This window comes from Choloepus didactylus, chromosome 2 (genome assembly GCF_015220235.1).
Source record: "Choloepus didactylus isolate mChoDid1 chromosome 2, mChoDid1.pri, whole genome shotgun sequence".
Classification (NCBI taxonomy): domain Eukaryota; kingdom Metazoa; phylum Chordata; class Mammalia; order Pilosa; family Megalonychidae; genus Choloepus; species Choloepus didactylus.
The window spans coordinates 224,068,686-224,089,375 of record NC_051308.1 but is presented as its reverse complement, the minus strand read 5'-3'; the positions used below and the strand labels follow the sequence as shown (position 1 = coordinate 224,089,375).

At 46.7% G+C, this 20,690-nt stretch overlaps 1 protein-coding gene and 1 long non-coding RNA gene across 3 annotated transcripts; one reads left to right on the top strand and one right to left on the bottom strand.

Moving 5' to 3' along the window:
- The first annotated feature begins 2,093 nt into the window (after positions 1-2,093).
- LOC119527748 lies at positions 2,094-18,209 on the top strand. 2 transcript variants are annotated; one of them, XR_005215462.1, is made up of 5 exons: positions 2,094-2,321; positions 12,583-12,751; positions 13,734-13,956; positions 14,084-14,185; positions 15,469-18,209. It is a non-coding gene; the product is annotated as an uncharacterized LOC119527748 (long non-coding RNA). The 2 variants fall into 2 exon arrangements; XR_005215463.1 differs by lacking the exon at positions 14,084-14,185.
- STMN1 (stathmin 1) lies at positions 15,728-20,690 on the bottom strand. Its single transcript, XM_037828110.1, has 5 exons — positions 20,614-20,690; positions 18,913-18,985; positions 18,240-18,412; positions 16,644-16,835; positions 15,728-16,242 (listed from the first exon to the last, which is right to left on the bottom strand). The coding sequence occupies exons 2-5, from the start codon at positions 18,923-18,925 to the stop codon at positions 16,171-16,173; spliced, it is 450 nt and encodes a 149-aa protein (XP_037684038.1). The 5' UTR covers positions 18,926-18,985; positions 20,614-20,690; the 3' UTR covers positions 15,728-16,170.

The window sequence follows — 20,690 nt, the reverse complement described above, 5'->3', positions numbered from 1 at the left end:
CACTGCTACTGTGAGGGTATTTCGTAGATGGATTTGCATGTGTAGTCCGCTGATGACCTCTAAGGCTGATTGTGTGTACAGTCAACAAAGGAGATTGTCCTCAGCAATCAGCTGGAGGTCTCAGGGGATTTCAGAGGTCAGAAAGAACTGCTGTCTCCACCTCAGCCAGCTAGCTTCTCCTGGGGAATTCAACCACACCTTCATCGACGTTTCCAACCTGTGGCCTGCCCTACAGAATTCAGACTTGCCAGTGCCCACAGTGGTGTGAGCCAATTGCTGTAATAAATGTCTCAATATTTACATTAGGTAGACAGATAGATAGATAGAGGGGAGGGGAGGTGGGGGTGATGGAGGGAGGGTAGGGGCTTGGCAGCAGTCAGCCTTTTCACTATTCCCACACCTTGCTCTCCCCCAAGATGGCTCCGCCAGGACTAGAGCCATTGAAGGAGGAAGAGATTAAGGGTAGAAAAGGTCTTCTTTGGTGCCCTTGTAACTGGGCATCGGTGCCGCTGGGCACGGCAGATAACCTAATGTTGATCGTGTCCCTGTGGGGTGCTGCTGTGGGTTCCCAGGAGAACCCCTCATCAAGGAGTGCATTCTCAGGTGGGTACTGGCACTCTTCAGCTGGCCCCTTATGACCTCCACCCTTGGCTTCTGCACCCTCTTTTCACCTCCAGCCTCTCTTGAGCACCCCTCTTCCTGGAGATCCGCTTCCCACCCATGAAAACAGCCAGTGATCCCCCCTCTCCGGGCAAGGGCAGCCTGTTCCCAGAGCACCTGGTTTGCAGGCTGCCCAGCCCTTTAGTATATTATGTAGTATCTCTGATCCTTACAGCAAACTATAAGGTGGGCATTTTTACTACCCCTCCCCACACCCCATTTCACAAAAGGGTAAACTGAGGCCCAAATACAGCAAGAAGAGCTGGCTGCTATTAAATCCAACTCTGACTGACCCCAAAGCCCTTCTCTTACTTCACATCAAGGATCCTCTTGGCCAGACAGTTCATCAGTCTCAAAGTCATTGCCATCAGCAACAGCAAATATTTAGTAAATACCTGGTAATAGTGAGATAGGTCAGACCAGGCAATCTAAGCAGACTGGAAGCCGAGGTTTGGGTAAAGGGAGGAGCAGGAGGGAAATAGGATTGTTCAGCCAGGGCCCATCCTTCTGGGGCCCAGGCCCGTGAGTCTAGAAAGTAGATTTGGGGGGGGAAATATCAATAGGTGATCTGCAGCCCTGAGGCCAAGAAGGTGGAGGAGGAGGTGCCGTTAGTCAAGGCTTCGGGAAGCTGCCAAGGAATCACCCAGAGTTTGTTTTTAAAATCCTGGTGCCTAGATCCGCCCCCAGCCATTCTGATTTAATTGGTATGGGGAGCAACCTGGACATTGGAATTTTTGAAGTCTACTCCAAGGATCCTAATGTGTAGCAAAGTTTGCCACAAGGAGGTGTGGGAAGGAGGCACAGGCCGCTCTGGAGATCTGATAAGAGGTGGTGGCAGTGACAAAGCCTCCGGGAGCCTGAGGTTCTCGATCAGGGGACTCAGGGCCTGAGGTCCCGAGCTGGCCCAGTGTAGGCACTAGAGACACACTAGCTGGAGGACAGAGGGCAAGGGGGACAGGAAAGAAGGGGGAAAGGAAGTGAAGAGGAGACGCGAACATCCAGGCCAGTGCAGCGAGTTTGAGCCCATTCTTTGTCACTAATTTTCTGTGTGACCTTGGACAAATCGCTTCCTCTCTCTGGGTCTCAGTTTAGACTGAGTTTGATGATGGCTAAAGATCCTCCTGGCTCCAGATTTCCAGGCTGCCCCAGGCCCCAGCAGACTGGACCCCTAGTGAGAAAAGCCCAGCTGGATTGTCCCATCCGTAGGTCTGTAAACAGACACGGCCCTCCCAGGGCTGGGCAGCCAGGCAGCTGCAGGTGTTCACCAGCCACCTCGGCCCCTGCTGGCCTCCCAGGCCACTCCACCCACACTGCTAGACGTGGTTTGTGGCTGTGGAAATTTCCCCTCAGCCCCTCTAGCCCAGCCCAGGGAGTGCAGCAGTCCTCCCAGCTGCGAGTAGAAATTTCCACTCTCTCCCTGACAGCGGGCGGGAGATGCAACAGCACAGAGCTGGAGACAGACAGCATGGCAAAGGGGTGTCGGGCCTCTTTCCTTCAATGAGTGTTCACTGAGCACCTCACCCCCTGTGTGCCGGGCCCTGTTCCGACACCAGGGATGCAGATAGGAGTAGGACAGACAGCCTCCAGCCTCTTCCAGCTTCTCTCCTAGTAGGCGAAAAAGAGCATGACTACATGAACACCGTGAAGGAAATTGAAGCCGGGTAAGGAAATAGGGGGAAGGCCTTGCTGCTGATAAGGTGACTTGTGTGTGATGATCGGAGGGAACAGAAGCAGGGCCTGGGCTGGCCTGTGGAGGGTGGCAGTGGGCAGAGTCAAGGTGGTAAGATCAGAAAGGCTGGACTCCAGGTTTGGTGCTGTGGGGAGCCACAGGAGGTTTATGAGCTGTGGGTAACGTGATCTGACTTACATTTATGTATGTATGTATTTATCATCCCAGTGCCAGTATTTATCTTAACATTAGATACAGGCTTCAAAGCCAATTTTCTTCTGTTTCCTGAGGCCAGCATGAGTGAATGCATTTCACCAGGGCAAATTTATGCTTGTGGATTAACTTAAGCAGCAAATGCTATCTGCTGTATCATTCAGAGGCATTGGCCGTGGCCAGTGGGGACGGGGCGGACACCTCTTCCTCCCACTGGCTGATCCTTGGCTGCTGGGAGGTGGAGAGAGCAGCTGGCGTGGAAGCGGCCCCTCGAGTGCTTGCTTCCTGGGGAGTCACTCTCTGTTTTCACTGCACTGGGTGCCAGAGTTGGGATTTCTCCCTGTGTTCTGTGAGCCAATACCAGGGTGCATGGGGGGACCCTGGCCAATACCATGTTGGGACACAGGCCCTTTCTGATGTCCAAGTGGAAAGCAGTTTCATGCAGTGCCTGGGATCCCAGCCCCAGGAAGGATGACCTGAAACCTCTCCTTGCCATCCGGAACCTCACAGCTCTCCTCTAGGAGGGGCCATCTCCTGCTTCAGGACCAGGGCAGCGGGGCACAGTGACTCCTCCAGGCCATGCTCTGGGTCCCCCCTTTTTGTCAGGATCTTCATGAGGTAGTCTTTCGAGTCACAGTCTCCAAGGGCAGGTGCTGGCATGACCCTCCTGAGTGAGCTGTGTGGCGGCTCCCTCTGGAGTCTGCAGTGACAGTGGACAGGGCACAATCCACATGGCAACCCACCTGGTGGGGGCACTGCAGGGCTCAAACCTGACCCGGGCTGTCCTCTTTGTTGGTCTTAGACTCTGGAGATCAGGGTGTCCTCGGTGGCAACATGAAACTCACAGCTGAAGGTCTGATGCTGGGTTTTTCTCCATGTCGGCCCAGTTCAGTGGGGCATTTTGGGGTCAGGACACAGCTCTTGTGCTGGGCACATCATCCACATAGCTGTCCTGTCCTGTGTTTACCATGACACTCTGAAGGCAACATTCCCAATAAGGCCAGCTTTGCACACGAGCCCCTCGGGTCCCTTCTGATGACCTACCAGCCGTTGTTGATTAGGAGCGCAGCATCTCTTCCACTTTCAGGTAGCTGAGGTGGCATGTGCATTGAACTTGACTGACTATTTAAAGAGTCACTCCAGGTGCCTGTGGGGAACACACCTGAGAAGGACAAGATCCTAGCAAGTGATGACAGTGGCCCAGGTTTCCTACCCATCTGCCTGGCTTGTCCTTCCACTGTCGGATAGTTTAACTGTCCTCCTCCCTGCAGGAAGTGTGCATGGAGCTCTAAAGTTATCATTCCTTCTTTCATGCATTCATTCCATCAACCAGCATTTATGGACCCAACCCTGCTCACCACCCATCGGTGTCTCCCCAGTGCCTACCGAATCAAGTCCAAACTGCTTACCCTGGCTGACAAGACCTCGCATGACCTCCCCAGCCTTATGTCTCCTTATTCCCCCTCCACCCAGAGTCCAACCATCCCCAAATGCCACCATCCCACTTCTCTCAGCCTTCCAGGTGCTGCTCCCTTTATCTGAAACATGCACTCCTGCTTTATTTTATCTGCTTAACTGCTTCTCCTTCAAGACTCAGCTCAGGTGTCAACTCCACCAGGAAGCCCTCCCTGGCTGGTCCCCACCACTCCAGTCTGAGTTGGTTGCCCTTTTCTGTGCTCTCATGGTCCCCTCTGATTACCCTACTAGCACCCATCCCACTCTGACACCTGTTAATTTCCTGTCTCCCTTGTGGACTGTGTGTCTTGTTCTGTGACTTGTCGTGTATTCCCAGCACTCAGCACAGAGAAGCCTTCTCTTGAAAAGTGGGATGAATAAAGGAAGGGTATGAGGTTATGTTGGGTGTCTGGGATACAGAGGTGAACAAGAGACATAGTCCCTGTCCAAAGCAAGGAGAAAGGGGACTCCAAAATGGTTTGTCGAACAACGACCAAAAGGAGTGCAGGAAAAGGGAGCCAGGAAATTGTCCAGGCACTGCCGCACATTAGCTGTGTGACTGGGGCTGCTTTCTTAATCTTCCTATAAAATGGGGATATAGTAACACCTCCTTTATGGGGAGAGAATGTCTGAACATCATGCAGCTTAGTGCTTGACTCATAGAGAACACTAGAAAAATATGTTGACCATTTGCCAACATAATGGGTGGATGGAAAGGGCTGTGGGACCAGACGTCCACACTCCAACCCCGTCACCTGTTCATACTTCAAATCCCATCACCTTTGGGATCAAATGAAAAGGCAACAGCCCAGAAGTCAGGACTGACGCCTAGATTATACCAGAATGTAAACTCCTCGAGGGCAGGAAATTTTGTCTGTTTTATTTTCTGCTGGGTTCTCAGCACCTAGAATAGTGGCTGGCACATGGTAGGTCCTCAATAAATATTTCTTGACAGAATGAAAAAATTCTGGTTCGGCTGAATTCTGGTTTGGCTAATTTGGGGCATATGGGTATCTTCCTTACCCTCCGAAATCTCAAACTCAATTTTACTCCATTCTCTATGACTGCATTCAGCAGCAAGCAAAGAAAATCCACAAAATTATGGCTTAAACAAGTAAAAGGATTAATTTTTCTCCAAAAACAAAAACCTGGGGGTAGGCAGTCCAAGATAAGCACATTGAACCAATGATATTATTGAGGATCTAGGCTCTATCTTCCTGCTCCAACTGTCTTACCATGTGACTTTCATCCTCATGAACACAACATGGCTGCTGAACCTCCAGGTACCATATCTCCATCCCAGACCTGAAAATAGAGTACAGGAAAAGGGCAAAGGGAAGAAGAAGGGGCTAGAGAGGATAGTACCTGTTCTGGTTTGCTAATGATGCCATTTTGCAAAACACCAGAAATGGATTGGCTTTTATAAAGAGGTTTATTTGGTTAAAAAGTTACAGTCTTAAGGCCATAAAGCATCCAAGGTAAGGCATCAACAATAGGGTACCTTCACTGAAGGATGGCCAATGGCGTCCAGAAAACCTCTGTTAGCTTGGAAGGCACGTGGCTGGCGTCTGCTTTCATTCCCAGGTTGCGTTTCAAAATGGCATTCTCCCAAATGTTGCTCTTGGGGCATTTCTGTCCTCTCTTAGCTACAGCTCCTCTTCAAAATGTTACTCTCAGTTGCTCTCCAAAATGTCACTCTTAGCTGCTGTGTTCTGAGGTCCTTCTGTTTGTGAGCTTTGGTAGGGCTCCAGTAAACTAATCAAGGCCCACGCTGAATAGGCAGAGCCACACCTCCATGGAACTTATCTAATCAGAGTTATCACCTACAGTTGGGTGGAGCACATCTCCATGGAAACAACCTAATCCAAAGGTTCCAATGTAAACAACATTAATATGTCTGGCCCCACAAGATTGCATCAAAGATAATGGCATTTCGGGGGCCATAATACATCCAAACTGGCATAGTACCTTAAAAAAAAAACAACTTTCAGACTTCTATTATAAGGGAGAGGAGAAAATAGCTATCAGGAGGGAAGCCAGCAGGCCAGCATGGTCTGCCTATAGGCAACAACAATTGCTTCTCACCACCCCACACTTGTTTCTTGGCCAGGTTTCCTCATTTCTGTGGGGAACTCTACTCACTCTGCCCAAGTGAAAAACCCAGGAGTCATTCCTTACCCCACCACCCACATACAGCCATCAGAATCCTGTTAGCTCTACGTGACATCCGTCCTGAATCTGACCATGTTTCTCCATCTGGTTGACCCCACCCTAGTCCAAGCCCCCTCTCCTCTTCTTTCTGCACTCCTGCTCCCCTTATCATCCATTCTCCTCACTCTCCCAAAGGATCCTTTATGTACATAATCCCAAACATGACTGCTTAAAGCCCCCAGAGGCTTCTCATCACAGGGAGAACAGAATGCAAACCCCTTGCCCTGGCCCACGGGTGTGCAGCTTGAACTCAGACCACCCTCCCTGCACTGACACCCCTTGCTCACTTATCCAGCCTTGAGGGCCTTGTTATGCTTCTTGCTCACAGCCTTTGCCCTAGCTGTTCCCTCCACCAGGAACACACTGTTCCTGTCCTCCTTATCTAGGGGCCCCTCACTCTCTTGCAGTCACTGTCTATTACACCACCCCTTTTCTTTTTCTGCATAGCACCCATCAGTATCTTCTGGGTTTTTTTAATTAGAAAAGTTGTAACTTTACAGAAAAATCCTGCAGAAAATACAGAATTCCCATATCCCCCCCCCTCACACATAGTTTCCCCTATTTATAACACCTCACATTAGTGTGGTATCTTTATTACAACTGATGAAATAATATTACTATAATTATATTATTAACTATGGTACATGGTTTACATTGGGGTTTGCTGTTTGTATGGTACAGTCTTATGGTTTTTTAAAATATTTATCCTAGTAACACATATACAACCTAAAATTTCCCCTTTTAACCACGTTCATATATGTAATTCAGTGCTGTTAATTACATTCATAATATTGTGCTACCATCATTCCCATCCATTACCAAAATATTTCCATCTTTCAAAATAGGAACCCTGTACATTTTAAGCCTCAACTTCCTGTTCCCTATCTCCTCTCTGTCCCCTGGTAACCCATATTCTAGATTCTGACTAGAATTCTAATTGTTTCAAATCAGTGAGATCATACAATATTTGACATTTTGTGTCTGGCTTATTTCACTCAATATGATGTCTTCAAGGTTCATCCACGTTGCACGTATCAGAATGTCATTCCTTTTTATGGCGGAATAATATTCCATTGTGTGTAAATACATTTTATTTATCCATTCATTGGTTGATGAACACATGAGTTGCTTCCATCTTTTGGCAATTGTGAGTAATGCTGCTATGAACATCAGTGTGCAAGTATCTGTTCAATCCCAAAGGGAATTTCCTGGTCATGTGATATACTATACTTAACTTTCTGAAGAACCACCTAAATGTTTTCCACAGCAGTTGTACCATTTTACATTCCCCCTAACAATGAACGAGTGTTCCTACTTTTACACACCTCTTCAACACTTTTTAACAGTGGCCATTCCAGTGGGTGTGAAATACTATCTCATTGTGGTTTTGATTTGCATTTCCCTAATGGCTGATGATGTTGAGCATCTTTTCTTGTGCTTATTGGCCATTTGTACATTTTCTTTAGAGAAATGTCTATTTAAGTCTTTTGCCCATTTTTAAATTGGGTTGTTTGTCTCTTTGTTGTTGAGTTGTAGGATTTCTTTATATGTTTTTGATATTAAACCCTATCGGATATGTGATTTCCAAATATTTTATACCATTCTGTAAGGTGTCATTTTACCTTCATGATGAAGTCCTTTGATACAAGAGTTTTTAATTTTGATGATGTCCCATTTATCTATATTTTCTTTTGTTGTTTGTGCTTTTGGTGTAAAGTCTAAGAAACCATTGCTACCACAAGGTCCTGAAGATGCTTACCTGTGTTTTCTTCTAGGAGTTTTATAGTTTTGGTTCTTATATTTAGGTCCTTGATTCATTTTGAGTTAATTTTTGTACATGGTGTGAGGCAAGGGTCCACTTTCATTCTTTTGCACATGGATATCCAGTTTTCCCAATATCATTGTTGAAGAGATCATAATCTTTTGTCTATCACCTCCATCAGAATGTAGACTCCATGAGGGCAGGGACTTTGTCCAGGCATATGAGAACTCAATCTGTATTTGTTAAATGAATGAATGAATAGATGGATGGATGGAGAAGATTGTTCTGGATAATCTCTTAGGGGACTTTTCAGATCTCACATCTCAAAAGAAGGGAGAAGGACTTTAGAGGTACGGGACATGATACCTGGGATACAAGTCAGAAACTGGAACCAAGGAGTGATCATCTTCCCACCAACATCCAAACCATCTTTCCTGGTGACCCAGATGATCCTGGCAATAGGAGCATCTCTGGCGTGGGAGTTAAAAACCATTTGGGGAAAATGGGAGGGAGGAGGTGATCACAAGTATCCACCATATTGAATCTGCTCAATCCATACCAGAATGGGACATGACCATCTGGGAAATGGTTCTGAAAGCAGCCTGCTGGCTCTGCCACTAACCAGCTATGGGGAAGTGACTTAACCTCTCTGAACCTCAGTTTCCTCATCTGTAAAATAGGATAAAAACAGTATTGACTTCATGAGGTTGTTTTAAATATTCAGTAAGATAGTGTATAAAACGCTTACAGTTGTGGCAAAGAGTTTAAAAAACCTTAGCCATAAAAGAGAAAGTGACACAAAAGGGAGAAAGAAAATTCAGAGAGAGACAACACAAAAGCAGGTGGCCTAGTAACCCAGGGGCAGCCCAGTCTGACATGCTGGGAGTTTGGCTTTCCCAGAAAAAGTACTGAAATTTATAGCATCTAAACTTTAGCACCTCTTCCCAAAAATGGACTTTGGAGTTCTTCTATCTATCCCCCTCATTTTACAAATATTGTGAGTCCCAGAAAGGACAAAGGCTTAATCCCAAAGAGTTGGCAGAAATGTCAAATGCAGGGTCAAGCCTGGCTGGGGAGGGAGATGCCCAGTGGGGCCAGTGCAGTGGGTTATGAGCCCCATTTCTCCTCAGTCTGGATGGGGAGGGTCTGCCGCCTTCCCTCACCACAGCGAGGGGAATGCCAGGTCCCCAGGTTGGCTGAGAAGAGCCATGCAGCCTGTAGTAACAGCACTGGGCAGGGAGGGGTAAGGTGTCAGGCCCTGTCGTAGATGAGATTACGGATGCTCAAGGGCCCTCTAGAGCCAACAGAGCCATTCTGTGTGGCTCCAAAAGTCCGGGACCTTCCCACTGGATACTCAGCTCTGCCTTCTGCCTGGGAACTGGAAGGCCCATATTGTGTCCTGACCACCAATAACTGGCTGTGACATTGGGCAAGTCCTCTCTCTGGCCTCAGGTTCCTCTTCTCAACATGGAGGGTAGACACCAGCGCCAGTCACTGAGGGCTCTTCCACCTGGAGCTGACATTCTTGGAATTCTCAACAAATGCCCCCTCAGACTAAGTCAGAAGGAAAACTTGCCATGCCTGTGAACAGAGTGCCCCCATGGCCCCACATCCTGCCTTCCTGCTGCAGCCGCCCAGGGCAGCCCTGCCTGGAGACAGCCCCATGGTCCCGCCCGAGCAGCCCAGTGCCGCTGTGGCTCGCCCACTGAGGGTGGTACCCATTCCTCCAATCCTCTCCCAGCCTAGGCCTCCACCCACTCCATTCTCGGGGGCAAATCTCTGCTCAACAGTTGGGGGAAATCAAGCCAAATGTTTACTGTCATCAGGCCCTTTAATTAGGTGCCTATTTCCCCCCCAAGTCTTTGAGGCTTTGGGCAGCCCATAGGTCAACATTTAGTTCAATGCTTCTAAAATTATTTAAAAAAAAAAATTTCCCTCCACCAGATTTTCCTGAGGAATTGTCAACTCATAGTTTTGTAAAATTAAAAAAAGAAAAAAATGGAATAAAAAAAATACAAAATACTAGTCCCAACTTTAAAAAACATATATTCACCAGACTTTGTCAAGTTGTTTATAAGTTTTCTAAATGCTTACTTTCAATTTCTGTACTTATATTGTTGCAGACCAACTTGTGGATGGGAAGGGGCCCATGGACTGCACTTAGCATGAATTTAGACTGTTGAGAGTTTGACTCTAGCTTTGCAAAGCTTGTTGGGGGACTTTCCAGAAGGAACAAGGCTCTACTCTCCCCTAGTCAAGCTCATGGGAGCCCCTCCTTCCACCCCGGTCCGTCTTCCAGGACCCTCCTGATGTACATTGTTGACTGGAGTGTCTGTGTGGGTGGCAGAATGGTGACATCCCTGACAACCAGAGGGCAGTTATGGAGTAGGGTGGGATGAGCTGGGGAGGGAAGAGGGGTGTCTTCTTTGCTTCTAACCCTATACTGAACTTGACTCAGGCATCAACTCCTGGCCCTGGGCCTGCCACTGGACTAAGACGCTGCCTGTGCCCCAGCATAACGCAGATCTCCTGGTAGCGAATGGTTGGCAAATGTCCTTCTGCAAATTAGAAAATGAGGCCAGCTCTTCTGGGGCGGTGCAGCATGTGCCTTGGTTCACAGCAGAGTGGGCCTTCAGCCCCTGCTCCCTCTTGGCTGGTGTCCCTGTGCAGCATACGGATGGTACAACCGTACGCAGTGGCCTCAAAGGTTAGAGCTCCAGGTCCGTCTCCAGCAGCCTTCAGGGAACGAGAGAGCAGGAACTGGGTTTGGGACATTGTATCTTGAGTACAGAAGTCTCTGCCTGACTGAGCCACAGAAAACACTGTGGGCTTTAAAAGAAAATCTAGATCCCAGGGTTCCAATTTCAGGAATTCCACCCCCAAAGGTCTGACAAGGGGCCTGGTTCTCTGTAGTCTGAGAAAAGTACCTGACCCTGATGCCCACCTGGTGTCTGGCCCGTAAGCGGCGGCAGCAAGTGGCTGGTGTGTGTGGTAGAGGCACAGCTTATCTCTGGAAGGAGATGGCTGCAGAGAGGGGAGCTGAGGACCTCCAGGGAAGGAGGTTCACTTTTCAGTCTATGTCCTTTTGTACTAATTACACCTTTTTTTTCCTCACTTTTTCTTTTGAAATACTTTCAAACTTACAGGACAGTTACAAAAATAATGCACACCTTATACAGAAAACTTCAAAATACCCTTATCTCCCCAGATACCCAGATCTACTAATTTTAACATTTTGCCACATACACCATATCATACTATCTATCCACCAATCAGTCCGTTTTCTGAATACTTGGGTAGGTCACACACATCACGTTCCTGGAACACCTAATACTTCCATGTACATTCCTAAGAACAAGGATATTGACTTAAGTATCCACTTTAAGTGTAGTTATCAAGTTCAAGGACTTTTCATATAAAACTGACAGTCTGTATTTGCACTGATTGGAGTTCTGACCTGCAACAAAGTTTGGTGTCTGACTGACGTAGTGGCTGTCATCTATGTCAGTGACTGCAAACTCCAGGCCCACAGCAGGGCAGGGCTGGGCCTGTAAGACAGGAGGAGGAGTCCCAGAGAAGAATCAAGAGCTGCAGAGCACATGGCCCACCCCGAGGGGGCAGCAGTTGCCCAGAACCTGCCGATTGCCAGCGGGTAGGACTGTGGATTCACAGTTGCCAGATCTTCCAGTTTTTCAAGATAAGTCTGAAATCACATTTTCCCGTGGACTTGTCAACTAATTCAAAAATTTAAAACACTGCTTGGGCCAAACACAACATGCCTGCAGACCGACTCTGGCTGTGAGCCACCAGTTAGTGTCCTTGGATATAGGAGAATGCCTTTGAAAGGTGAGCCAATCTGCAAAGCCAGAGCAGAGCCATCCTTTGCTTCTAGAACACCAGGTTGACTCTCCATGGGAGCAGGACAAGCACAAAGCAGGTGTCCCGAAGTGGACCACGGGAGTCATCCACACACTCACATTCTCATTACTTAATTCAACACATATTTTTTATTCTCTCACCCTGTGCTAGGCACGGAGCTGGAGATCCAGCGATATGACATAGTTCCTGTTCTCAGGGACCCTATGGTCTAGCAGGAAAGACTTGGAACAAATGATTGCCTAATAAACAACAACTTACAATTGTGGTATTGGAGCTGCAGCACAGCATGGGGGTTAAAAATTCAGGTTTGACACAACTCCACCACTTGCTAGTTAGGTTACCTTGAGCAAATTACCTAATCTAAGACTAAATTGCCTTATATCTCACGTAAGAAAGGGGCATGATAACCTCAGAGGGTTATTCTAAAGAATCGTTGAGATAATGCAAATAAACACTAGCTGCTGCTCTTCCGTAGAGCTGTGAGAGCATGTAAGAGGGAAACCTAGGCTTAGCAAGGGGAGCTACCACCAAGCCTCTCCCCATCATGATGGACAATGGGGCTTCCTGCCAGTGAGGGGAGCCGGAGGCTGTAGGGTCTGGAGGTCCCAGGCAAAGAAGCTGCCCACACTTGCAGGGGGGTTCAGTCCTTTTACCTGCCATTCTGCGAAGTTGCCAGTGATGGGATATCTGGGTCATCTCCTGTTTGTTTATTCTTTCCTTGGATCCATTTCAGAAGCCAGGCCTGGTGGGGCCTCTTCACCTGGGATCTGGTACCCAAGGAAAGTCCTGCTCTTGACCATGCTGGGAGAAGACAAGGCCTTTCCAGCCACCAGCCAGATCCCCTCTACCAAGGTCGTTGCATTTCAGAGCTCACCAAACCCAACTAAGATTTCTAAAACTGGGTACGTGTATGAAAGAAGTCAGAAAGCCTTCCCTATGTTCTTTAAGTGCAGAATGCAGCTGCCCCTGGCAGAGGCCTCAGCCACAGAGGTATTTGGGGACCTTCTGTTTGACCTGGGTGAAAAGGGAGAAGGCAGATGGCAAGAGACTGGGGCCCTGGCTCATCAGTGATATTTCTGGGACCCTGTTGCTGAGGGCAAGTCTTGAAGACTATGTGAGTTATAAGACAATGACTGAAAGTAAGTGCTCAATAAACAGCAGCTCTTATTCCTGGCACTGCCATTTTCCCAGTCAACCATCGGGAAGTTTATTCTCTTTCCCAGTTCTCCAGTGCACTGCCTGTCACATTTATTCCTCCAGAGCCCAATGCCCCCTCCAACCTAGGCCTCGCCTCTTCCCTGGGCTGCTCCCACTGAGGTCTTCATTGTATTCTCTCTCTCCAGTCAATTCATCTGCTTCTGCCTCCATTTCCTCTTAAAACAGCTTTGTTCACTAACCACTACCACCCCTGTGTTCAAAAGTCTCCAAAGGATCTCTGCTGCTTAGGATAAAAGAAGTGAAGGGACAGGGGACTTTCCAGAGAGTCTGGCAGGTTCTCCATGCACGATGCAATTGTGTACTTAAGTGCTTAATGATTGATTTATTGGGGTTGGGGGGGAGGGGGGAATCTGACTTTTCTAAGAACCAGCTCCAGGCCTTCCTCCTCTAAATGCTCCCCAGACTACCAAAGCCCTGTAGTTCCTCCCTTCACCAAACCACTAAGGCACACTTGGTTAGTGCCACACACTTGGTCGCAAACATTATTCTCAGGCAGGCCTTGTACAACTCTCCTCCCCCTTCTTGAGTAGGCCCACGATGCGCTGGGACCCCATTTCATGTTCTTTTCATCCCTAACACATAACCCAATGTGGAGCACATTCCAAGTGCTTGTTAGATGTTGATTTAAGGGTCTCCCTTCACATCTCTCAAACCTTTCTTTTCCAGAGATCAGTCATGGCTGTCCAAGTACAAACGCCTCAGGAAGAAGGGACAAGCCTCCTTTGCCACTCAAGCCAAAGGAAACACACCAAGCCAAAGGGAATGAAGTTCTCATCCTTGGTGACAGTCCCTGGGCCGCAATCAAATCATCTGGCCTTAAGCTAACCTAGGCCAGAAATGTGTCAGGCCTGCAGCTGTGAGGCACACCCAGGCACTGGAAAGCACACAGGTAAAGAACCCCCAGAAGCTCATGGCCACTCACCTACCTCATTTCCTCCAAGTTATATACAAAGAATTTTGCAGTGGAAGTTACTTAGCTGCCCTAACCCAACCTTATCATTCATTTCATCCATTAGAAAACTGAGGCCCAGGAGGAAGTGTTTCTCCAGAGTCAGAGGTGAAACAGAAAAGCCAGGGCTTTTTCCCCTTCAGCTGCCTGTGACATTCTGCTGTCATAGGTAAGGTGGGAGCTCAGGACAGCTTTTTAATACTAAGTAGGGGCCCCTAAGGTGGGAGCTCAGGATGCTTTCTGATACCAAGTCAGGGCCACAATGTGGTAGCTTGTAAATTACTTCGGCATCCTCCCTCATGCCTATCTTGGTTTGTTTCTGCCTTCTCTGGAGCTTTTTCTTCCCTACATGTCCATTACGAACAAAAGCTTACTGCCACCTGTACGGCACCTAATATCATTACCCCAAATTTCCATCTTCAGGCCATCTTTTTACTCCTAGCAGGTACCACCTCTCCCATGCAACTCTTTAACACTACGTGCCAGGGCCTGAGGGCCCAAAGATAAATAATGCTGGCTCCCCTGCACACAAGCTTCACCTTGCCCTATCTGTTTAGACACTGTTCTGACACTACTATTACTGTAAGCTACACTTAATCTTTTTTCTATTTGACCTACGTGGTCATAACTCTTTAAACTCAGCTTTTCAAAACTCCTACAACTGATAATCTTGGTCTAAGTAAATTTAAAAGTCACTTCAAGACACACAAAAGCTGCATAATAATTTCCAACTCAAGAGGATAAATTTAATCACTCAGCCTCTGGCTGAAAATAGTAATCATTATTTATATATAGCACTAAAAACATACTAGACTATTCTAAGTGTGCTCCCTCCACACACACAAACTCATTAAATCCTATTAACATAGGAGGGTAGGTTGAGGTAAGGTCTTATCCTCATAAATAAGTTTGGTAAAACCCAAATCAAGATAAAGCCAGAGCTGAGAGGACCATGCCTTAGCAACATGTAAACCACACAGCCCCACTGCAGCATTAGCAGTCACCTACAAACATCTATAGTGCTTGGCTTCCAAGAGCTTTCATACAGATTTCTGGGAAGCAAACAATCATATGTAATTAAGACTGTTTCCCAAATAGCTGAGGAAAGTTGCCAATTGAGAGGCAATGCTCTGACATGGGCAAATATTACAGCCTCTGGATACAAGATGAAGTAACTGCCAACCTCAATCACTGATTCAAATGCTACTCCAGAAATAAGGATCCCTTTGATCATTGCTTAGGAGTTGCTGCAGCAACACAGACAGTTTTATTACTCTTTCGATTCTCAAGTCATAGCTTCTACGGCAGGAAAATATTAGGATGTACTCTCCCATCCCCAGCTGTAATAAAAAGCAAATAAATCATCAAATAGCTCTGTAATATAATCTTAAGATTCCCTTTAAACCGTTCTCTAGAAACACCATTTGGGCCTTTAATTTGCCTTTTTAACAGGGACACAGGAACAAAAAAAGCTTGTTTGCAAACAAACATCTGAAAGAATATAGTAACAGCTGATCTGGGCTACAGCGTCAAAACAAAGTGATGATTGTGGAAGAAGACAATGCAAACTACTCTGAAGCAAGAAACTTGAGGGCAGAGAACTTGCAGTAATGTGTATGCTGGGTATTTCCACCAGCCCAGAGGCCCCATCTGGAAAAGACTTAAACCAGGAGGGTCTCCACCACCTGAATAGAAAGAAGTCACTGCCACAAACAGCACTGTGCAGTTTTATTAACCATTCAAGTACAGTAGCATCTGGTAAAATGGGGACAGAATTGGGATTTAAAAGTGAACAGATATTCAGCATCTAATAGTTTGAAAGAAGCCACTACATACTCTTTTCACAAACATATTTTCACAGAGCCAATACAGTACTAGCCATTAACCCAGTACACCAAGTGTACTGAAGTAGAAAAGATGCAACAAGAAAAATAGCTACATTAGAAAGACCTCAACACTTTAGAAAAAGAGTAAAACACTTTTAGTTTCTCCCCTTTATCCCCTAAAACAACATCATACAGTCTGGATCTACTTATATAGTCCTACATCAGCTTCTAGAATATTTGTCAGGAGGGGAAAAAAAAATGACACTGGCCAGTACAGTCTTTGGATATTTAGGAAGGGGAGGGGGAGAAAGTCAGTTCTCAGAACAAATTAGTCAGCTTCTGTCTCATCAGCAGGATCTTTGGATTCTTTGTTCTTCCGCACTTCTTCAATGTGCTTGTCCTGTAAAGAAACAGTACCCGAGTATAATCAGTCAAATAAAAAAACCTGCCAAATGGTGGCCCCTGAGAAGCCCAGCAGTCTCAGTGCATGTATTAGGTCCTGTGGGAACCACCTACTTTGAGTACTGAGACATCTTCAAACCTCCTGGGCCACTTGTAGAACCTCCTAATGACTAAGCCTCCTATTGCTCTTCCAAGGAACATGCAATGATATTGAAAATTACTGAATATTCCATCTTATTTTACAACAAGATACCTTCTATTTACTGTATCAAGCCTCAAAATTGGTAGCAACAAAAAGATGCCAAACACCTTTTAACAAGGCATTAATCCAAGCCACTTCACTGGTGCCTGAAACTTCAAGCTCCTAACCCTCCTACAAAGCTCAGATGAGAAACCAACCTTTTCTCGCAAACGCTCCAGTTTGGCAGCCATTTGTGCCTCTCGGTTCTCTTTGTTGGCTTCCATTTTGTGAGTCAATTTCTCTTCCGCCATTTTACTGAAGTTGTTGTTCTCTTCTATTGCTTTCTGAAGCACTTCTTTCTCATGCTCTCGTTTCTCAGCAAGCTGCTTCAAGACCTCGGCTTCATGGGACTGGAAAAAAGTTTAACAGGCTAGGCTCTCTGAAATGTATTCAACATTAGTTACAATTACAATGGAAAATTACTTATTGGGGGATGGAAAGAGGCAGAAAGTAAGGTCCCTTTAAATAAATCTTAAGTCAGGACTTGAATTATCCCTACCATAATTTTATGAATTTAATGTGAAAATCATATTCCTTTTCTAGTATTTGTTTTTACTGTATGTATTCAGAGATCTCTTGCCCAATTATTCCTTAAGGAAATCCTTATAATATTTACTGCTTAATGGTTTTGGACAATTAAGGGATATACACTTAGGAATGGAGCTTTATTATAAAAAATTTTGGTTAACTTCAAAGGCTACTGAAAGAAAACTAGCTCATTTTAAAAATTAACTGTAATTGCTAAAAACAAAACAAAACGGTATGTGAGTGATGGAAAATTTAAAACTAAGTCTCTAGATTACTACTTAAATAGAGAGATTTCTTTTAAAGGAAGGGCCTATTAGCTTTTCTCTGTGGAAGCTCCATTAACTCCCAAACCATTGGAGTTCTGTTCCACGGTGTGCCTTCCTCGACAGACTCAGAATAGCTTGTTACCAAACATTCAGATATGTTTGGACGCATTGGCTTGCAGGAGAACTACGGAGCGTCTGCTACAACTGCTGCTGATTCTGTTAATTCTCATCGGCAAAACCCCAGTCACGATAAGCGTTTCACTATATTTAGCCAGTTAACTATGTAAAGCACAGCCTAATGACAACAGGGCCAGGGCTGATTCCTAAGAAACTTCCCTCTCTTCAGCCTTTGGTTGCATCTCTTCTTCCTACTCTATGAACTCAAAATAACACAGGAGTGCAGGCAGGAGACAATGTGCCAGTGCAAACACTGCCCATCTTCCTGGCAAAAGGGTTCATTTGTTTTTATTGTATAGAGCTGAAAAAAATTATAAAAAGAGAAAGAAGGAAAGAAGAAAAGAATGGAAAGAAGGGAGGGAGAGAGGAAAAGGAAGGAAGGAAGGAAAGAAAATCCCCCCAATAAATCTATTTTTTCACAAGGAAGCATGAGCTTTGGTTTAAAACAAACTTGGGCTTAAATTCTGGCTCCAATACTTACTGGTTGTACGACTTCAGGAAAATGACTTAACATTCCCGAGACTGTTCTCTAATCTCCATACCTCAAACAACACTTACCTTGTAGGGGCACTGTGTTAAAGGAGAAAAATATAAGTAAAAGAGCTGGTACATAATAGGAGCTCACAAAATGATAGCTGGTATTTTCTTCCAGCCATCGGAATATGTAATTTTCACATAGTTATAATCATGGTGTAGCTACACTGTTTTCCCTGTAATGGAAATAAAACTGATTTGCTGCATTAGTTAATAAACATCCTGTTTTCTCTGAATTGTGATGTTTACCTTGCGTCTTTCTTCTGCAGCTTCTAACTTCTTCTGAATTTCCTCCAGGGAAAGATCCTTCTTCTTTGGCGGGGAAAGGGGAAATTCTGGGACGGATTCTTTTGACCGAGGGCTGAGTATCAGCTCAAAGGCCTGGCCTGAGGCACGCTTCTCCAGTTCTTTCACCTGGATATCTGGAGTTGATCATATTTATAATGTATTCAGAAAAATGTGGAGTTTTCCTATTCTAATAAACTGTTCTATTATTTTCTAAAACCCGAATCAATTTAATGAATAGAATTAGGGCTGATGAAGAAGCTATATTTGCAGGCAAGAGATTATCTAAAGACCACCTCCCAGAAAAACAAAGCTCAGCATCTTTGGATTACTAAATATCATTCTGAGGCATCAGGATTTGACAATGACTTTGGCAAACAAAAGAAAAGATGTGCAAAACTCCATAATTTGCTTTTGACCAAGCCAAATGGTCTAACAATGAGACAATCAATTAAGCGCTCTACATTTGTAACAAATGTTTTGATTTTTTTCTTTGATTATTCTGCTATTCATAAAATAAGTTTTTTTGATAAGACTAAAAACACAAGGGCCAAACTAAAGGGTTAAGACTGAACTATCTCCTATTCTACAATCACAAACCCACCACGTTATCGGTTTTTCCAAAGAGATTACCTACCAGAAGAAGCCATGGTGAACAGAAGACAAGAGACTGGCAGTGTATTTTACACAATCCACTGGTATGGAAAGCCCTGAAAACGATTTTCAAAGGCATGCAATCAATTTCTTTGCACATCTATATGGCATCAATACAAAGAGATCTCGAATCACATCCACATAAATCAATGTCAGAAAAATCACTACCGTGGAATTAAGTAAAACAGCATTTAACCAGGAAAGAAAATTATCAGAATCTATAAAATACTAAATCATATTTAGAAACTTGAACTGAATATAACATCAGTGGCAGAAAATAAAGTTAACTGAACCTGCCCGTTCAAAAAACAACTCTTAGGTTTTTAAAATTAGACGAGATAAAGTTACATGGCTGAAGGATACTTTTCCCCACAAGCTCTAAATTGTTTTTCCCCAAATAGTGATAAGACATTCCAGATTTAACTCACAACAGTGAGATGGGAGCCATCTTAATACTGTCTACAACTCCTTGTGCAAATGAAATACCCACCCCTGCTTTGTCTGTGTCTGCCATCGTGAAAACAAAACGCCCAAGCTAATATTAACCAATAACACTGAACTTCCATTGTCTGAGGCTTAAGCTCCTTGACCAACAGCAGGCAGCAGTTTTATGAACCTCTAGATTTTAGTGGTAAATCCTAAGGTCACGATCCTTGTAGATCCCAGACTGACACCAAAACGTAAAACCACAGGTTCCCAAAGATGAGAGATTAAAATCAGAGCAACGAAATCTAGCATGGGCAGAGAATTAGAGGCAGCACCTGCCCCAGGATGGGCGTGGCCCTGATACAGGCGAGGAAAAGCGGGCAGGTCACCTCCGGCCAATCAGAGCACGCCCTGTGCTCAGGCCCCTGGCCCCGCCCCTTTCCTCCCCGCGCCTTTTCGAATCTCCCCGAACTCTCTACACCACTGAGCGCGCGCGTGGGAAGGGGAGGGATGGGAGGGGCTAACGGTCCTATCCGGGTAACTCCGCCCTTCCCGGATCGCCCCAGCGCGGGCGCCCCCCCCCAGACTCCCGCCAAAAACACCTCAAGGGTGTCACCGCCCCCGCTGCAGCTCCGCTGGAAAAGACCGCGGGTGGCCCCGCTGTCCAGGCTTGCCACTTCCATCCCCTGCCTCCTCCAAACTGCCCCCCGCCGCGAGGACAGGAGAGCCCTCGTGGGGCGTCAGCGTCCCGGGGGCGGCTCCTCATTCTCAGGGTGGGGACGACCACGGGGAAGGGAGGCAGCCTTGCCCTCCTGCATTCCGACCCCAAAGCCACTGCTCTCTGGGGGCGCCGCCCCACCTCTTCAGACAATGGGAACCCCAGCGGGGCCGCCCCACTTCTTCAGACAATGGGAACCCCAGCGGGGCCGCGCCGACAGGGACGCTGTGGGAAGCCACGAGGGTCCACGCCCCCTATTGTCTCCTCGACGAAACCCCAAGGCCACCGCTCCGAGCTCGCCCAGCTGGCCGCGCCCCCTCCCCACAAGAGCCGCGCCCCCAGGGAACGAGGACAAAGCCCAGGCTCCGCCCGAGCACACACAGGCGGAGCGACCCCCGCCCGCCAGCCCCTCTCGGGCCCCCGGCTGCTCCTGCCGCCCTCCAGCAGGGGGCTGCTGCCACGGCCCGACCCTTCCCGCCGACCCCGTCCATCCCTCCGCCGGAGCCTGCCTCCTCCTCCTGCTGAAAGCCCCTCACCCACCTGCTCGGTCCGAGCCGCCTGGCCACACTCAGCACCAACAGACCCGAGCGCGCACAAAAGCGCCAAACAGCGACACG